Source organism: Eucyclogobius newberryi, unplaced genomic scaffold (assembly GCF_026437365.1).
Source record: "Eucyclogobius newberryi isolate DKJ021-1_F unplaced genomic scaffold, fEucNew1.0.hap1 SCAF_42, whole genome shotgun sequence".
Classification (NCBI taxonomy): Eukaryota; Metazoa; Chordata; class Actinopteri; order Gobiiformes; family Gobiidae; genus Eucyclogobius; species Eucyclogobius newberryi.
Window position 1 is genome coordinate 615,678 of NW_027316079.1, and position 18,591 is coordinate 634,268.

Sequence of the window (18,591 nt, forward strand, 5' to 3'; positions counted from 1 at the left end):
TTTAGACTTTATTCTTTATTCTTTATTCTTTATTCTTTAGACTTTATTCTTTATTCTTTATTCTTTAGACTTTATTCTTTATTCTTTATTCTTTATTCTTTAGACTTTATTCTTTATTCTTTATTCTTTATTCTTTAGACTTTAGACTTTATTCTTTATTCTTTATTCTTTAGACTTTATTCTTTATTCTTTATTCTTTAGACTTTATTCTTTATTCTTTATTCTTTATTCTTTATTCTTTAGACTTTATTCTTTATTCTTTATTCTTTATTCTTTATTCTTTATTCTTTATTCTTTAGACTTTATTCTTTATTCTTTATTCTTTAGACTTTTCTGCGCTTTCTTCTTCTGCCCTCGGAGTTGAACGCATCTGCAGTAGTTTGTCTGCGCATGCGCTCCCGTTAGCATCGCTGTCGCGTTAGCATGTTAGCATGTTTTGCCTGGTCAGTGACAGATCGTGTCGTTTCTTCGCGTCACATTTGAGATTCTAAAACACGAGGAAGAGTTTGACTCAAACAGAAACAACGTGACGCGTTTGTGCGTCAAACCGAAGACTTTAAAGCCGCGTTAGCGGCTAAAGTGTTAGCAACTAACGTGCTAGCGGCTAACGTTAGCCTCCGGTGAGTAGTCCTGATTTTGCCTGTGTAGAAGATCTAAGGTCTGTTTATGACAAACTAGAACTATTGTCAGAAAGAACTAGAACCAAGTGTAATAATAATAAAAATATGATCCAGATGTTCATCCCAGAGAAACTGTTATAACAGAGATTATTCTTTTGATTTATTTGTCTGTTTAGATTGTGAAAAGTCCATTATTGACGTCACTATTGGACCAGATGAAGCGACTGAACATCTGGATTTATACAAAATTATTGAATTAAACTAAATTTCGTCCTTTTAGAGTCGTTGCTGTTCCGCGTCAGTCGAGTGTTTTTGACGCTCACATTTCCCTCATGTTGCAAACAAACAAACAAACAAACAAACAAACAAACAAACAAACAAACGTGTCTCTTCTTCTCGTCCAGTTGGACCTGGACATGATCCACTTCCTGCTCATGGTCAATCGTCAGGGTCAAACTCGACTGTCTCGTTATTACAGCCACGTGAAGCTGAACCTGAGACAAAACCTGGAGACGGAGGTCGTCCAGCGCTGCCTGTCCAGAAACAAAGACCAGGTGACTGTGCAGAGACCAGGTGACTGTGCAGAGACGACGACTGTGCAGAGACCAGGTGACTGTGCGGAGACCAGGTGACTGTGCGGAGACCAGGTGACTGTGCAGAGACGACGACTGTGCAGAGACGACGACTGTGCAGAGACCAGGTGACTGTGCGGAGACCAGGTGACTGTGCGGAGACGACGACTGTGCAGAGACGCTCGCATCTTTCGCATGCTTTTTTTCTCTCGCTCGCCTCTCGCTCGCCTCTCGCTCGCCTCGCGCTCGTCTTGCCTCGCGCTCGCCTCTCGCTCGCCTCGCGCTCGCCTCGCGCTCGCCTCTCGCTCGTCTCTCGCTCGCCTCGCGCTCGTCTCTCGCCTCGCGCTCGCCTCTCGCCTCACGCTCGTGCCTCGCGCTCGCCTCGCTCGCCTCTCGCTCGCCTCGCGCTCGCCTCTCGCTCGCCTCGCGTCTCTCGCTCGCCTCACGCTCGCCTCGCGTCTCTCGCTCGCCTCACGCTCGCCTCTCGCCTCACGCTCGCCTCACGCTCGCCTCACGCTCGCCTCGCGCTCGCCTCGCGCTCGCCTCACGCTCGCCTCGCGCTCGCCTCTCGCTCGCCTCTCGCTCGCCTCTCGCTCGCCTCTCGCTCGCCTCACGCTCGCCTCTCGCTCGCCTCACGCTCGCCTCACGCTCGCCTCACGCTCGCCTCTCGCTCGCCTCTCGCTCGCCTCACGCTCGCCTCTCGCTCGCCTCACGCTCGCCTCACGCTCGCCTCTCGCTCGCCTCTCGCTCGCCTCACGCTCGCCTCACGCTCGCCTCACGCTCGCCTCACGCTCGCCTCTCGCTCGCCTCACGCTCGCCTCACGCTCGCCTCACGCTCGCCTCTCGCTCGCCTCACGCTCGCCTCACGCTCGCCTCACGCTCGCCTCTCGCTCGCCTCACGCTCGCCTCTCGCTCGCCTCACGCTCGCCTCACGCTCGCCTCTCGCTCGCCTCACGCTCGCCTCACGCTCGCCTCACGCTCGCCTCTCGCTCGCCTCACGCTCGCCTCACGCTCGCCTCTCGCTCGCCTCTCGCTCGCCTCTCGCTCGCCTCTCGCTCGTCTCTGGTCTCACGCTCGCCTCTCGCTCGCCTCACGCTCGCCTCTCGCTCGCCTCTCGCTCGCCTCACGCTCGCCTCTCGCTCGCCTCACGCTCGCCTCTCGCTCGCCTCTCGCTCGCCTCACGCTCGCCTCACGCTCGCCTCACGCTCGCCTCTCGCTCGCCTCACGCTCGCCTCACGCTCGCCTCACGCTCGCCTCACGCTCGCCTCTCGCTCGCCTCTCGCTCGCCTCTCGCTCGCCTCTCGCTCGTCTCTGGTCTCACGCTCGTCTCTGCTTGTTTCAGTGCTCGTTCGTGGAGTTCCAGGACTATAAGCTGGTGTATCGTCAGTATGCAGCGCTCTACATCGTCGTCGGAATCACAGACGACGAGGTTTGAACATTAATAATAATAATAATAATAATAATAATAATAATAATCTCTTTGATTTGAGGTCAAGTTTGAACATTTTGCCTTTTGCTTTTCTCAGAACGAGTTGTCCATTTTTGAGATGATTCATAATTTTGTTGAAGTTCTTGACAAATACTTCAGTCGAGTGGTGAGTGAAGCTGGAGCTGAAGACTCAAACACCATGTGACACCATGTCACACCATGTGACATGTCACACCATGTGACAACATGTCACACCATGTGACACCGTGTCACACCATGTGACACCGTGTCACATGGTGTGACAACATGTCACACCATGTGACAACATGTCACACCATGTGACACCGTGTCACATGGTGTGACAACATGTCACACCATGTGACAGTGACGCTTCTGCTTCTTTTCAGAGCGAACTGGACGTATCCTTCTCAACTCCTTACATGTCTCCTCAAGTCTCGTCTCCTTAAGTCTGGTTAAGTCTCGTCTCCTTAAGTCTGGTTAAGTCTCGTCTCCTTAAGTCTGGTTAAGTCTCGTCTCCTTAAGTCTGGTTAAGTCTCGTCTCCTTAAGTCTGGTTAAGTCTCGTCTCCTTAAGTCTGGTTAAGTCTCGTCTCCTTAAGTCTGGTTAAGTCTCGTCTCCTTAAGTCTGGTTAAGTCTCGTCTCCTTAAGTCTGGTTAAGTCTCGTCTCCTTAAGTCTGGTTAAGTCTCGTCTCCTTAAGTCTGGTTAAGTCTCGTCTCCTTAAGTCTGGTTAAGTCTCGTCTCCTTAAGTCTGGTTAAGTCTCGTCTCCTTAAGTCTGGTTAAGTCTCGTCTCCTTAAGTCTGGTTAAGTCTCGTCTCCTTAAGTCTGGTTAAGTCTCGTCTCCTTAAGTCTGGTTAAGTCTCGTCTCCTTAAGTCTGGTTAAGTCTCGTCTCCTTAAGTCTGGTTAAGTCTCGTCTCCTTAAGTCTGGTTAAGTCTCGTCTCCTTAAGTCTGGTTAAGTCTCGTCTCCTTAAGTCTGGTTAAGTCTCGTCTCCTTAAGTCTGGTTAAGTCTCGTCTCCTTAAGTCTGGTTAAGTCTCGTCTCCTTAAGTCTGGTTAAGTCTCGTCTCCTTAAGTCTGGTTAAGTCTCGTCTCCTTAAGTCTGGTTAAGTCTCGTCTCCTTAAGTCTGGTTAAGTCTCGTCTCCTTAAGTCTGGTTAAGTCTCGTCTCCTTAAGTCTGGTTAAGTCTCGTCTCCTTAAGTCTGGTTAAGTCTCGTCTCCTTAAGTCTGGTTAAGTCTCGTCTCCTTAAGTCTGGTTAAGTCTCGTCTCCTTAAGTCTGGTTAAGTCTCGTCTCCTTAAGTCTGGTTAAGTCTCGTCTCCTTAAGTCTGGTTAAGTCTCGTCTCCTTAAGTCTGGTTAAGTCTCGTCTCCTTAAGTCTGGTTAAGTCTCGTCTCCTTAAGTCTGGTTAAGTCTCGTCTCCTTAAGTCTGGTTAAGTCTCGTCTCCTTAAGTCTGGTTAAGTCTCGTCTCCTTAAGTCTGGTTAAGTCTCGTCTCCTTAAGTCTGGTTAAGTCTCGTCTCCTTAAGTCTGGTTAAGTCTCGTCTCCTTAAGTCTGGTTAAGTCTCGTCTCCTTAAGTCTGGTTAAGTCTCGTCTCCTTAAGTCTGGTTAAGTCTCGTCTCCTTAAGTCTGGTTAAGTCTCGTCTCCTTAAGTCTGGTTAAGTCTCGTCTCCTTAAGTCTGGTTAAGTCTCGTCTCCTTAAGTCTGGTTAAGTCTCGTCTCCTTAAGTCTGGTTAAGTCTCGTCTCCTTAAGTCTGGTTAAGTCTCGTCTCCTTAAGTCTGGTTAAGTCTCGTCTCCTTAAGTCTGGTTAAGTCTCGTCTCCTTAAGTCTGGTTAAGTCTCGTCTCCTTAAGTCTGGTTAAGTCTCGTCTCCTTAAGTCTGGTTAAGTCTCGTCTCCTTAAGTCTGGTTAAGTCTCGTCTCCTTAAGTCTGGTTAAGTCTCGTCTCCTTAAGTCTGGTTAAGTCTCGTCTCCTTAAGTCTGGTTAAGTCTCGTCTCCTTAAGTCTGGTTAAGTCTCGTCTCCTTAAGTCTGGTTAAGTCTCGTCTCCTTAAGTCTGGTTAAGTCTCGTCTCCTTAAGTCTGGTTAAGTCTCGTCTCCTTAAGTCTGGTTAAGTCTCGTCTCCTTAAGTCTGGTTAAGTCTCGTCTCCTTAAGTCTGGTTAAGTCTCGTCTCCTTAAGTCTGGTTAAGTCTCGTCTCCTTAAGTCTGGTTAAGTCTCGTCTCCTTAAGTCTGGTTAAGTCTCGTCTCCTTAAGTCTGGTTAAGTCTCGTCTCCTTAAGTCTGGTTAAGTCTCGTCTCCTTAAGTCTGGTTAAGTCTCGTCTCCTTAAGTCTGGTTAAGTCTCGTCTCCTTAAGTCTGGTTAAGTCTCGTCTCCTTAAGTCTGGTTAAACTCCAGATGTTTCTCTTTGACTCGTTGGTTCAGATCATGTTTAACCTCGATCGTGTTCACATCATTTTGGATGAAACGATTCAGAACGGACACATCGTGGAGACCAACAAAAGCAGGATCCTGGCTCCGCTCAGCGCCATCGACAAGATCTGTGACGCCTAGAACTGGACCGGGTCTGGACCGGGTCTGGACCACACGTGACATCAGCCTCATGTGTGACGCAAACAAGATCTCACAGGGGGCGGGGCCACAGGGGGCGGGGCCACAGTGTAAGTGTCAGACACAAACCTTTGTTCACATTTCTATTGTTTCAGTCAAACTTGTTTCTAATCAAGTCGATGTTTGTGTAAATAAACTGTTCAAACTCTAATGTTTTCATCTCGAGCTCTAATAACTTTAGCTTTCATCTTATTGGAGGTTTATTCACTCTAAAAGAACATTTAGTGTTAAAATACTTTGTACATTTACATGTTTCTGTTCGGACAGACAACACGTCAACAGTTTACCACATAAATCATGCTGGAGGCACGGACGCTCCACCTGTGGGCGTGGCCTCATTTGCAGAGTGTCAGGGCAGTTTGTTTACCTGCCGTGCAGAATTGCACTGGGGCAGGACGCACTGGGGCAGGACGCACTGGGGCAGGACGCACTGGCACACCCGTGGCCGGAATGCCTCTTGTATGTATTCCCTCCCTTTACACAGGAGAACCAGGAGAACTCACAGTGTTGTTAGTTGCTCCGTATTGGCCAGGCAGGATATGGTTTCCCGTGCGTCTCCAACTTCTCAATGATAAACCGTGGCCCCTCCCTCAGAGGAAGGATCTCCTGTCACAGCTGGGCGGGAGCACCCAGAGCACCTGAACCTGTGGCCACCGAAGGGCCGGACTCTGTGTTGACTTCTTGTGACCAGTTATCCAAACAATCCTGAGCGCTCGTGCGGCCTCGACGACAGCGCTGTGTGAGAACAGATGGAAAGTGTCAGTTGCTGTGGGACTGGTGTGGACCCACTGCTCTGTCCCAGTTCTACTAAACGACCTTCAGACGTTATTTGATCAAAATCTTTCGGTTTCGACTATTAAGGTTTATGTCGCGGCCATTTCAGCCGCCACTCCTTGATTGATGGTCGTTCAGTGGGTCGCATTCCTTAGTATCCCGGTTTTTAAAGGGTGCCCTTCGCCAAGCCTTACTCGAGTACCTTGTTGGGATCTTCCATTAGTCGTAGAAGGATTGTGTTCCCCACAGTTTGAGTCACTGGACGGGCTCAGTTGAGATGCATGTCAGTGAAGGCAGCGGTTCTGCTTTGCACTCTCCTCTGCAAAGCTCCATGTTTTGTCAGTCGCTGGAATTGGGATTTGTCTGGTTTTCCCTTGTGGCCTAAACCATCTTTTACCAAAGTCTCTGCTTTTCACGTTAATCAGCCACTTTCACTGGTCGTTTATCCTCCAGAGTCTGAAGTTGGGGACTGATGTTAGTCCTTTGTGTCCTGTCCATATGCTGCAGTATTATATTAATGTGACTGATGGATGCTCTGTTTGGTATGGAGGTCACAAAAAAGACTGTCTCCAAACAGAGGCTTTCACATTGGGTTGTGGACACCATCCTTCAGACGAATCGATCTAGGGCTCTTCAGCCTCCCAAAGTTACTTGCCATTCTACCAGAGGAGTGTCCACCTCTTGGGCCACACTGAAGGGCGTCCCACTGAAGGGCGTCCCACTGAAGGGCGTCCCACTGAAGGGCGTCCCACTGAAGGGCGTCCCACTGCAGGACATCTGTGCTGCAGCTGCGTGGACTTCCTGCTGTCCCTTCGCCCGCTTCAGAGTGAAGCAGGCGGCTCCAGTGGTCTTGTCCGCTCCTGTAAGAGCAGACTCTTCTGACCTTGTTGGTTTGAGTGGTCCAGGTGCTAAGCACCGTCCTCTGGCGGTCAGGAGGAATTCATAGAACCGTAGTTACATACGTAACTCTCGTTGTGTTTGTACTTTAATAAAACTCCAGTCGTTTGTTCAGTTCATAGTTTTGCAAACGATTTTAATGATTATTTTTTTGGAGCAAAAACATCTGAAAATATCCTCAAACTGCAACTCGTTAAATAAAGGACTGTAATAATAATAATAATAATAATAATAATAATAATAATAATATACAAGTGGCTCCAGAGTCTGAAACATCACGCCAAAAGAAACTCAAAAATCAAATGATTGTTCGGAAAAAGAAGCTACGAAAAGGTGAAAACAGGCACTAAATTGAACCAGAGCATGCTCAGTGAGGAGCCGGGCCGCGCCGGGTCAAACGCACCGCGAGGAGCTGAACACGGGCCGCGAGGAGCTGAACACGGGCCGCGAGGAGCTGAACACGGGCCGCGAGCAGCTGAACACGGGCCGCGAGCAGCTGAACACGGGCCGCGAGCAGCTGAACACGGGCCGCGAGCAGCTGAACACGGGCCGCGAGCAGCTGAACACGGGCCGCGAGCAGCTGAACACGGGCCGCGAGCAGCTGAACACGGGCCGCGAGGAGCTGAACACGGGCCGCGAGCAGCTGAACACGGGCCGCGAGCAGCTGAACACGGGCCGCGAGCAGCTGAACACGGGCCGCGAGCAGCTGAACACGGGCCGCGAGGAGCTGAACACGGGCCGCGAGGAGCTGAACACGGGCCGCGCCGGGTCAAACGCACCTCCAAAAACAGACTTTAGGGTCAAATGCGCCATAAAAACGTGCAAAGGACCAGAATATAAGTTGAAGTTCGAGTTTGAACAAAGGTTCTGAAAGTACCACCAAAGGCACAAAGTAGAAAGTACGGTTAGAGCCAAAAACAAAACCATTAAAGGATTTTCAGTTTCACTTCAGACTTTAAGGCAAAAACTGTATTTTTGGATTTTAAACTGAAATGTTTTTGTTGAGAATTTAAAAAGTGCAAAATTCAAACATTGAAATGTGATTTTTAGCTCGTTTTGTGACGTTTTATTTGCTAAAGTCAAAGGTTCGAGTGCGTCTGTCCCGGCGTCTGTCCCTGTCCCGGCGTCTGTCCCTGTCCTGGCGTCTGTCCCGGGGCGGCGCCGGTGGTTTTGGTTAAAGGGGCGGGGCCTGCAGAGGGAGAGGGAGGAGCAGCGGGGCTCGGGGGCAGGGCTAGTTGAGGTGGAAGCCCTTCTCCATGGTGGCCGCCAGGAGGCGCTCTCTCATGATGTCCTCAGAAGAATACTCAGGCAGCTTCAGGTAATGCACACACGTGTTCACAGACGGGTAACTGTGGTCAGTGGCGTCCACCTGCGGGTCAGAACCAGAACCAGGGTCAGAACCGGGGTCAGAACCGGGGTCAGAACCGGGGTCAGAACCGGGCTTACCTTCCTGACGATGGTGAGGCGCGGGTGCAGGTTGGCCAGGCCTCCAGGGGGCAGCGTGGAGCAGCCGGTGGTGAACTGAAGAAAGGCTTTTCTCTCGTCTGAATTCATCCCACAAAGAACTCGAACGAAGCGAAGGAACCCGGGACTGAACGAGTCAGAACCAGATTAACACACAGGACTAAAGAGGGACTAAAGAGGGACTAAAGCGGGTCTAAAGAGGGACTAAAGCGGGACTAAAGCGGGACTAAAGCGGGTCTAAAGCGGGACTAAAGCGGGTCTAAAGCGGGACTAAAGCGGGACTAAAGCGGGACTAAAGAGGGTCTAAAGCGGGACTAAAGCGGGACTAAAGCGGGTCTAAAGCGGGACTAAAGCGGGACTAAAGCGGGACTAAAGAGGGTCTAAAGCGGGACTAAAGCGGGACTAAAGAGGGTCTAAAGCGGGTCTAAAGCGGGACTAAAGCGGGTCTAAAGCGGGACTAAAGCGGGTCTAAAGCGGGACTAAAGCGGGACTAAAGAGGGTCTAAAGCGGGACTAAAGCGGGACTAAAGCGGGTCTAAAGCGGGACTAAAGCGGGACTAAAGCGGGACTAAAGAGGGTCTAAAGCGGGTCTAAAGCGGGACTAAAGCGGGTCTAAAGCGGGACTAAAGCGGGACTAAAGAGGGTCTAAAGCGGGTCTAAAGCGGGACTAAAGCGGGTCTAAAGCGGGACTAAAGCGGGTCTAAAGCGGGACTAAAGCGGGTCTAAAGCGGGACTAAAGCGGGACTAAAGCGGGTCTAAAGCGGGACTAAAGCGGGACTAAAGCGGGACTAAAGAGGGTCTAAAGCGGGTCTAAAGCGGGACTAAAGCGGGTCTAAAGCGGGACTAAAGCGGGACTAAAGAGGGTCTAAAGCGGGTCTAAAGCGGGACTAAAGCGGGTCTAAAGCGGGACTAAAGCGGGTCTAAAGCGGGACTAAAGCGGGTCTAAAGCGGGACTAAAGCGGGTCTAAAGCGGGACTAAAGCGGGTCTAAAGCGGGACTAAAGCGGGTCTAAAGCGGGACTAAAGAGGGACTAAAGCGGGACTAAAGAGGGACTAAAGAGGGACTAAAGAGGGTCTAAAGCGGGTCTAAAGCGGGACTAAAGCGGGTCTAAAGCGGGACTAAAGCGGGTCTAAAGCGGGACTAAAGCGGGACTAAAGCGGGACTAAAGCGGGTCTAAAGCGGGTCTAAAGCGGGACTAAAGAGGGACTAAAGCGGGACTAAAGCGGGACTAAAGCGGGTCTAAAGCGGGACTAAAGAGGGTCTAAAGCGGGTCTAAAGCGGGACTAAAGCGGGACTAAAGCGGGACTAAAGCGGGTCTAAAGCGGGACTAAAGAGGGACTAAAGCGGGACTAAAGCGGGACTAAAGCGGGTCTAAAGCGGGTCTAAAGCGGGTCTAAAGCGGGACTAAAGCGGGTCTAAAGCGGGACTAAAGCGGGTCTAAAGCGGGACTAAAGCGGGTCTAAAGCGGGACTAAAGCGGGTCTAAAGCGGGACTAAAGCGGGACTAAAGCGGGTCTAAAGCGGGACTAAAGCGGGTCTAAAGCGGGACTAAAGAGGGACTAAAGCGGGACTAAAGCGGGACTAAAGCGGGTCTAAAGCGGGTCTAAAGCGGGTCTAAAGCGGGACTAAAGCGGGTCTAAAGCGGGACTAAAGCGGGTCTAAAGCGGGTCTAAAGCGGGACTAAAGCGGGTCTAAAGCGGGACTAAAGCGGGTCTAAAGCGGGACTAAAGCGGGACTAAAGCGGGACTAAAGCGGGTCTAAAGCGGGTCTAAAGCGGGTCTAAAGCGGGACTAAAGCGGGTCTAAAGCGGGACTAAAGCGGGACTAAAGCGGGTCTAAAGCGGGACTAAAGCGGGTCTAAAGCGGGTCTAAAGCGGGACTAAAGCGGGTCTAAAGCGGGACTAAAGCGGGTCTAAAGCGGGACTAAAGCGGGTCTAAAGCGGGACTAAAGCGGGACTAAAGCGGGTCTAAAGCGGGACTAAAGCGGGTCTAAAGCGGGTCTAAAGCGGGTCTAAAGCGGGACTAAAGCGGGTCTAAAGCGGGTCTAAAGCGGGTCTAAAGCGGGACTAAAGCGGGTCTAAAGCGGGTCTAAAGCGGGTCTAAAGCGGGACTAAAGCGGGACTAAAGCGGGTCTAAAGCGGGTCTAAAGCGGGACTAAAGCGGGTCTAAAGCGGGACTAAAGCGGGTCTAAAGCGGGTCTAAAGCGGGTCTAAAGCGGGACTAAAGCGGGACTAAAGCGGGTCTAAAGCGGGACTAAAGCGGGTCTAAAGCGGGTCTAAAGCGGGTCTAAAGCGGGTCTAAAGCGGGACTAAAGCGGGTCTAAAGCGGGACTAAAGCGGGTCTAAAGCGGGACTAAAGCGGGTCTAAAGCGGGTCTAAAGCGGGACTAAAGCGGGTCTAAAGCGGGTCTAAAGCGGGACTAAAGCGGGTCTAAAGCGGGTCTAAAGCGGGACTAAAGCGGGTCTAAAGCGGGTCTAAAGCGGGTCTAAAGCGGGTCTAAAGCGGGACTAAAGCGGGTCTAAAGCGGGACTAAAGCGGGTCTAAAGCGGGTCTAAAGCGGGTCTAAAGCGGGTCTAAAGCGGGTCTAAAGCGGGTCTAAAGCGAGTCTAAAGCGGGTCTAAAGCGGGACTAAAGCGGGTCTAAAGCGGGACTAAAGCGGGTCTAAAGCGGGTCTAAAGCGGGTCTAAAGCGGGACTAAAGCGGGTCTAAAGCGGGACTAAAGCGGGTCTAAAGCGGGTCTAAAGCGGGTCTAAAGCGGGACTAAAGCGGGTCTAAAGCGGGACTAAAGCGGGTCTAAAGCGGGACTAAAGCGGGTCTAAAGCGGGTCTAAAGCGGGTCTAAAGCGGGTCTAAAGCGGGTCTAAAGCGGGTCTAAAGCGGGTCTAAAGCGGGACTAAAGCGGGACTAAAGCGGGTCTAAAGCGGGTCTAAAGCGGGTCTAAAGCGGGTCTAAAGCGGGTCTAAAGCGGGTCTAAAGCGGGACTAAAGCGGGTCTAAAGCGGGTCTAAAGCGGGACTAAAGCGGGTCTAAAGCGGGTCTAAAGCGGGTCTAAAGCGGGACTAAAGCGGGTCTAAAGCGGGACTAAAGCGGGTCTAAAGCGGGACTAAAGCGGGTCTAAAGCGGGTCTAAAGCGGGTCTAAAGCGGGTCTAAAGCGGGTCTAAAGCGGGACTAAAGCGGGTCTAAAGCGGGACTAAAGCGGGTCTAAAGCGGGTCTAAAGCGGGTCTAAAGCGGGACTAAAGCGGGTCTAAAGCGGGTCTAAAGCGGGACTAAAGCGGGTCTAAAGCGGGTCTAAAGCGGGTCTAAAGCGGGACTAAAGCGGGTCTAAAGCGGGTCTAAAGCGGGTCTAAAGCGGGTCTAAAGCGGGACTAAAGCGGGACTAAAGCGGGTCTAAAGCGGGTCTAAAGCGGGTCTAAAGCGGGACTAAAGCGGGACTAAAGCGGGTCTAAAGCGGGATTAAAGCGGGTCTAAAGCGGGACTAAAGCGGGTCTAAAGCGGGTCTAAAGCGGGTCTAAAGCGGGACTAAAGCGGGTCTAAAGCGGGACTAAAGCGGGTCTAAAGCGGGACTAAAGCGGGACTAAAGAGGGTCTAAAGCGGGACTAAAGCGGGCCTCACCTGTCTCTGTTGTAACCCAGTTTGGGCTCAGTGTAGTTGATGATGTCGTCGTTGGTCCAAGATGGAGACTGGTTTCCACAGAGAATCATCTGGACTTCTTTGTGAGTGAAAGAGCTGAGCTTCTCCATCGGGAACACGCGGTTAAAACCCTCTGAAGAACACGAAGAACACGAGTCACGTTTCCTCTTCATCAGCGCCATTTTGAGGACTTTGGGTCACTTGGTAAACTGACTAAGAACATGTGTCCAGTTATGCTCTTTGGTCACTCCAGTGGTCACTCCAGTGGTCACTCCAGTGGTCACTCCAGTGGTCACTCCAGTGGTCACTCTGTGGTCACTCTGTGGTCACTCTGTGGTCACTCCAGTGGTCACTCCAGTGGTCACTCCAGTGGTCACTCCTGTGGTCACTCTGTGGTCACTCTGTGGTCACTCCAGTGGTCACTCCTGTGGTCACTCCAGTGGTCACTCCAGTGGTCACTCCAGTGGTCACTCTGTGGTCACTCTGTGGTCACTCTGTGGTCACTCCAGTGGTCACTCCAGTGGTCACTCCAGTGGTCACTCCTGTGGTCACTCTGTGGTCACTCTGTGGTCACTCCAGTGGTCACTCCTGTGGTCACTCCAGTGGTCACTCTAGTGGTCACTCTAGTGGTCACTCTAGTGGTCACTCTAGTGGTCACTCCTGTGGTCACTCCTGTGGTCACTCTAGTGGTCACTCTAGTGGTCACTCCTGTGGTCACTCCTGTGGTCACTCCTGTGGTCACTCCAGTGGTCACTCTAGTGGTCACTCCTGTGGTCACTCCTGTGGTCACTCCTGTGGTCTAGTGGTCACTCCTGTGGTCACTCCAGTGGTCACTCTAGTGGTCACTCCTGTGGTCCAGTGGTCACTCTAGTGGTCACTCCTGTGGTCCAGTGGTCACTCCAGTGGTCACTCCTGTGGTCACTCTAGTGGTCACTCCAGTGGTCACTCCAGTGGTCACTCCAGTGGTCACTCCTGTGGTCACTCCTGTGGTCACTCTAGTGGTCACTCTAGTGGTCACTCTAGTGGTCACTCCTGTGGTCACTCCTGTGGTCACTCTCCTGTACAAAGCTGGTCTAAGGTAAAGAGTACCTCTGAACGCCTCCATCTGCCTCTGGATCCCAGCGTTTATACAGAAGTCAAACATCAGCTCCACGTATTCTTCTGCGTTCTCCATCGACACCATCTGAGTCAGAGAGGGTCAGAGGAGTCAGGACTAAACCAGGTCTAAACCAGGCCTAAACCAGGACTAAACCAGGTCTAAACCAGGTCTAAACCAGGACTAAACCAGGTCTAAACCAGGTCTAAACCAGGTCTAAACCAGGTCTAAACCAGGACTAAACCAGGACTAAACCAGGTCTAAACCAGGTCTAAACCAGGACTAAACCAGGTCTAAACCAGGTCTAAACCAGGTCTAAACCAGGACTAAACCAGGACTAAACCAGGACTAAACCAGGTCTAAACCAGGACTAAACCAGGTCTAAACCAGGTCTAAACCAGGACTAAACCAGGACTAAACCAGGACTAAACCAGGACTAAACCAGGACTAAACCAGGTCTAAACCAGGTCTAAACCAGGACTAAACCAGGCCTAAACCAGGCCTAAACCAGGTCTAAACCAGGTCTAAACCAGGTCTAAACCAGGTCTAAACCAGGACTAAACCAGGACTAAACCAGGACTAAACCAGGTCTAAACCAGGACTAAACCAGGACTAAACCAGGACTAAACCAGGACTAAACCAGGACTAAACCAGGTCTAAACCAGGACTAAACCAGGACTAAACCAGGACTAAACCAGGACTAAACCAGGCCTAAACCAGGCCTAAACCAGGACTAAACCAGGACTAAACCAGGTCTAAACCAGGTCTAAACCAGGTCTAAACCAGGACTAAACCAGGTCTAAACCAGGACTAAACCAGGACTAAACCAGGACTAAACCAGGACTAAACCAGGCCTAAACCAGGCCTAAACCAGGTCTAAACCAGGTCTAAACCAGGCCTAAACCAGGCCTAAACCAGGCCTAAACCAGGACTAAACCAGGTCTAAACCAGGTCTAAACCAGGTCTAAACCAGGTCTAAACCAGGTCTAAACCAGGCCTGCACTAGGACCATGTCTCACCTCGTCGTCTCCATTCGGTTTGAGGTCCACGGCTGAGAAACCGTGGACTTTGGAGGACGGACAAAACTGGAAGTTCAACCTGAAACACAGAGGGGCGTGGTCAGAGGGGCGTGGTCAGCAGAAGCTTCTCCTCAGTAAATGTAAAGGCTGGGCCGTGCGTCCCACCCCAGATCTTCCACGCTGAGCGGGGGCCCGGAGCCCAGAGGGTTCCGCAGCATGAGGTCCTGGAGCCTCGTGTTCTTCTCGTCCTCGGACAGAGATTTACTGCTGAGGATCTGACGCCGTTTCACCGACAAGTCCTTGACCTCCTTCAGGAAACTGGCTCTGCAGGAAGTGGACAGAGGTCATGTGATCGCTACAGCTAGAAAACTGAGTCACATTTGAAAAAGGGGTTTAATCCCCCTAAAGCCCCAAGTGTGGACAGTGCAAAGCCTGGTTTCTGAAGGTGAGAACATGGCTGCCGCTGGTACCTGTGCGGGTTCACGTGCTGGAAGTCGTCCCAGGTCAGCAGCCCGTGGTACCAGGCCGGGGGCTTGGGCTTGGGCGGGTCCAGGATGAACTCGGACTTGGTGTCTTCGTCGAACAGACAGTCGTGGTCCTCGGTGCCGGCCTCCAGGTTCAGGCCCCGGTCCACGCTCGGGGAGTCGTACAGCAGCTTGCTCATGTTGGACTTGATGTCCCCCATGCACAGCAGCTTGAAGAACGGCCGGGACAGCGGCAGGTCCACCAGGCGACTGTCCTGGACGCACTTGGCCAGGAAGACGCCCAGGAAGTGGAACAGCTGCGTGACCCGCTCCAGCTCCTCACTGTCCTGAGGGAACGGAGCCGGGAAGAGTCCACACGAGCGCTGCACGTAGTAACCAGGAGGCTTCAGGCCGCCGCCCAGGTCCACCTTAAATACACACACGAGACAGGTCCACCTTAAATACACACACGAGACAGGTCCACCTTAAATACACACACGAGACAGGTCCACCTTAAATACACACACGAGACAGGTCCACCTTAAATACACACACGAGACAGGTCCACCTTAAATACACACACGAGACAGGTCCACCTTAAATACACACACGAGACAGGTCCACCTTAAATACACACACGAGACAGGTCCACCTTAAATACACACACGAGACAGGTCCACCTTAAATACACACACGAGACAGGTCCACCTTAAATACACACACGAGACAGGTCCACCTTAAATACACACACATCTACAGTTCCCCCCAGGGCACACTACAGTTCCCCCCCACAGGGCACAGTACAGTCCCCCCCACAGGGCACACTACAGTTCCCCCCCCACAGGGCACACTACAGTTCCCCCCCACAGGGCACACTACAGTTCCCCCCCACAGGGCACAGTACAGTCCCCCCCACAGGGCACACTACAGTTCCCCCCCCACAGGGCACACTACAGTTCCCCCCCACAGGGCACACTACAGTTCCCCCCCACAGGGCACAGTACAGTTCCCCACAGGGCACACTACAGTTCCCCCCCACAGGGCACACTACAGTTCCCCCCCACAGGGCACAGTACAGTCCCCCCCACAGGGCACACTACAGTTCCCCCCCACAGGGCACACTACAGTTCCCCCCCACAGGGCACACTACAGTTCCCCCCCACAGGGCACAGTACAGTTCCCCACAGGGCACAGTACAGTTCCCCCCAGGGCACAGTACAGTTCCCCACAGGGCACAGTACAGTTCCCCACAGGGCACAGTACAGTTCCCCCCAGGGCACACTACAGTTCCCCACAGGGCACAGTACAGTTCCCCCCAGGTCCCCACAGGGCACAGTACAGTTCTCCAACTGGCGCTCACCTGTCTGGACTCGTCGTCTGGGAAGTCGTCGTCACAAAGCCAAATCCCCAAAGACGTCCTCTGGAACTCAGCTGCCACCAGGGCATAGAACTCCAGAGTGGGCCCCAGACCAGTTCCCTCCTCGCCCAGGAACTCCACCTGAGAGAGGAACCAGGACTCAGTTTGAACACGGTTTCATTTGGTCAGTTGAGTTGGACGTTGGGTAGCTCTCATAACTGTTCCCACCTCGAGCACAGACTTCCTCTCCGCGTGCACGCCCATCACAGACTCCGCCCACTGCATCATGGCGTCCCCCCGTGGCACTTTGACCCGCTCGTGTTTGAGTCGTCCCACTCTGAACTCTCCGGGATCGTCTCGTCTCACGGCGGTGGAAGGACGAGAGCGCTCCATGGTGGCCTCGCGCCGGTTCTGCAGCCACACGATCGCCCTGGCAACCAAACAACCGTCTTATTCAGAGTGGAAGCTGCTCACGCTGAACTTTAATGCTCCAGTACGAGCTTTAAAATGTGAACACGGAGACCACGAATCTGATCACAACGTTATACTTGAGTTACTAGAAAAGACACTTGAGCTTAGTCGGAAATGTCAGAAATGAGGTTTTCACAGTAGTTTAAGGTCTATTTGTGTTTGGGTGGTGTACAGTGGTGTTTGGGTGGCGTACAGTGGTGTTTGGGTGGTGTACAGTGGTGTTTGGGTGGTGAACAGTGGTGTTTGGGTGGTGAACAGTGGTGTTTGGGTGGTGTTTGGGTGGTGTACAGTGGTGTTTGGGTGGTGAACAGTGGTGTTTGGGTGGTGAACAGTGGTGTTTGGGTGGTGTTTGGGTGGTGTACAGTGGTGTTTGGGTGGTGAACAGTGGTGTTTGGGTGGTGTTTGGGTGGTGAACAGTGGTGTTTGGGTGGTAACAGTGGTGTTTGGGTGGTGTACAGTGGTGTTTGGGTGGCAACAGTGGTGTTTGGGTGGCAACAGTGGTGTTTGGGTGGTAACAGTGGTGTTTGGGTGGTGTTTGGGTGGTAACAGTGGTGTTTGGGTGGTGTTTGGGTGGTGAACAGTGGTGTTTGGGTGGTAACAGTGGTGTTTGGGTGGTGTTTGGGTGGTGTACAGTGGTGTTTGGGTGGCAACAGTGGTGTTTGGGTGGCAACAGTGGTGTCTGGGTGGCAACAGTGGTGTTTGGGTGGCAACAGTGGTGTTTGGGTGGTGTTTGGGTGGTAACAGTGGTGTTTGGGTGGTGCACAGTGGTGTTTGGGTGGTGTACAGTGGTGTTTGGGTGGTGTTTGGGTGGTAACAGTGGTGTTTGGGTGGTGTTTGGGTGGTGTTTGGGTGGTGTTTGGGTGGTGTTTGGGTGGTGTACAGTGGTGTTTGGGTGGTGTACAGTGGTGTTTGGGTGGTAACAGTGGTGTTTGAGTGGTGTTTGGGTGGTGTTTGGGTGGTAACAGTGGTGTTTGGGTGGTGTTTGGGTGGTGTACAGTGGTGTTTGGGTGGTGTTTGGGTGGTGTACAGTGGTGTTTGGGTGGTGTTTGGGTGGTGTACAGTGGTGTTTGGGTGGTGTACAGTGGTGTTTGGGTGGTAACAGTGGTGTTTGAGTGGTGTTTGGGTGGTGTTTGGGTGGTAACAGTGGTGTTTGGGTGGTGTTTGGGTGGTGTACAGTGGTGTTTGGGTGGTGTTTGGGTGGTAACAGTGGTGTTTGGGTGGTGTTTGGGTGGTAACAGTGGTGTTTGGGTGGTGTTTGGGTGGTGTTTGGGTGGTGTACAGTGGTGTTTGGGTGGTGTTTGGGTGGTGAACAGTGGTGTTTGGGTGGAGGCGTGGCCCTGTACCTGGAGGCTCCGAAGGCGGTGCAGGTGAAGTACAGTTGTCTTGTTTCAAACGGGATGAGGAAAGGACACTTGGAGGTGAGCTGTTCACACCAGTCTGGAAGAGCGCCGCTCGCTAACGCTAACGGCTCCTGAACACACAACAGACGAGTGTAAGAAGAACACCAGTGTGAAGGAGGAGCAGGGGGCGGAGCAGGGGGAGGAGCAGGGGGCGGAGCAGGGGGAGGAGCAGGGGGCGGAGCAGGGGGAGGAGCAGGGGGAGGAGCAGGGGGCGGAGAAGGGGGAGGAGCAGGGGGAGGAGCAGGGGGAGGAGCAGGGGGCGGAGCAGGGGGAGGAGACTAACCTCGATCTGCTGGAGGATTTTCGTGGTGACTTTTTTACTGGTGAACTCTTCTGGAGACGCATTGAACTGCAGCTCGTCCACATCTGAAAAGAAACAAAGTTTAACAACGTTCATCCAGTATATTTAAAGAACTAATAATAATGCTCCCTCATCCTCCCTCTCCTCATCCTCCTTCTCGTCTCCTCATCCTCCTTCTCGTCTCCTCATCCTCCTTCTCGTCTCCTCATCCTCCTTCTCGTCTCCTCATCCTCCTTCTCGTCTCCTCGCCCCCTCTCTCGTCTCCTCTCGTCTCCTCGACCTCTCTCTCCCCCTCTCTCGTCTCCTCCACCCCTCCCTCGTCTCCTCGCCCCCTCTCTAGTCTCCTCGTCCCCTCTCGTCTCCTCGTCCCCTCTCTCGTCTCCTCCACCCCTCTCCCCCTCTCGTCTCCTCCACCCCTCACCCTCTCTCGTCTCCTCCACCCCTCTCCCCCTTTCTCGTCTCCTCCACCCCTCTCTCTC

The 18,591-nt window shown here is 52.4% G+C and overlaps 2 protein-coding genes across 5 annotated transcripts in view; one reads left to right on the plus strand and one right to left on the minus strand.

Annotated features, from left to right (window-relative positions):
- The first annotated feature begins 397 nt into the window (after positions 1–397).
- On the plus strand, positions 398–5,332 carry ap4s1 (adaptor related protein complex 4 subunit sigma 1). Of its 2 annotated transcripts, XM_072464263.1 has the most exons (6): positions 398–620; positions 1,025–1,174; positions 2,535–2,621; positions 2,719–2,787; positions 3,029–3,063; positions 5,000–5,332. In XM_072464263.1, the coding sequence occupies exons 2-6, from the start codon at positions 1,037–1,039 to the stop codon at positions 5,184–5,186; spliced, it is 516 nt and encodes a 171-aa protein (XP_072320364.1). In that variant the 5' UTR covers positions 398–620; positions 1,025–1,036; the 3' UTR covers positions 5,187–5,332. The 2 variants fall into 2 exon arrangements, with proteins under 2 accessions (XP_072320364.1, XP_072320363.1); XM_072464262.1 differs by lacking the exon at positions 3,029–3,063 and having other exon boundaries at positions 2,719–2,784; positions 5,058–5,332.
- A 1,688-nt stretch (positions 5,333–7,020) lies between these two features.
- Positions 7,021–18,591, minus strand: part of hectd1 (HECT domain containing 1) — a 65,646-nt gene continuing 54,075 nt past the window's right edge. For all 3 annotated transcript variants that reach the window (XM_072464251.1, XM_072464253.1, XM_072464252.1), the window contains exons 33-43: positions 18,095–18,177; positions 17,755–17,882; positions 16,169–16,370; positions 15,944–16,081; positions 14,590–15,011; positions 14,285–14,443; positions 14,120–14,198; positions 13,094–13,187; positions 11,987–12,137; positions 8,361–8,505; positions 7,021–8,283 (exon numbers count right to left, since the gene is read on the minus strand). In XM_072464251.1, coding sequence (XP_072320352.1) covers positions 8,146–8,283; positions 8,361–8,505; positions 11,987–12,137; positions 13,094–13,187; positions 14,120–14,198; positions 14,285–14,443; positions 14,590–15,011; positions 15,944–16,081; positions 16,169–16,370; positions 17,755–17,882; positions 18,095–18,177 — 1,739 coding nt within the window. In that variant the 3' untranslated portion in view covers positions 7,021–8,145. The remainder of the gene's footprint in view (positions 8,284–8,360; positions 8,506–11,986; positions 12,138–13,093; positions 13,188–14,119; positions 14,199–14,284; positions 14,444–14,589; positions 15,012–15,943; positions 16,082–16,168; positions 16,371–17,754; positions 17,883–18,094; positions 18,178–18,591) is intronic.

Excerpts from the sequence above, each read along its gene's own strand:
- ap4s1 (XM_072464263.1), top strand. The coding sequence starts at position 1,037 with ATGATCCACTTCCTGCTCATGGTCAATCGTCAGGGTCAAACTCGACTG. Across the intron at positions 1,175-2,534 it reads TGTCCAGAAACAAAGACCAG|TGCTCGTTCGTGGAGTTCCA; the intron begins GTGACTGTGCAG and ends TGCTTGTTTCAG. Across the intron at positions 2,788-3,028 it reads ACAAATACTTCAGTCGAGTG|AGCGAACTGGACGTATCCTT; the intron begins GTGAGTGAAGCT and ends GCTTCTTTTCAG.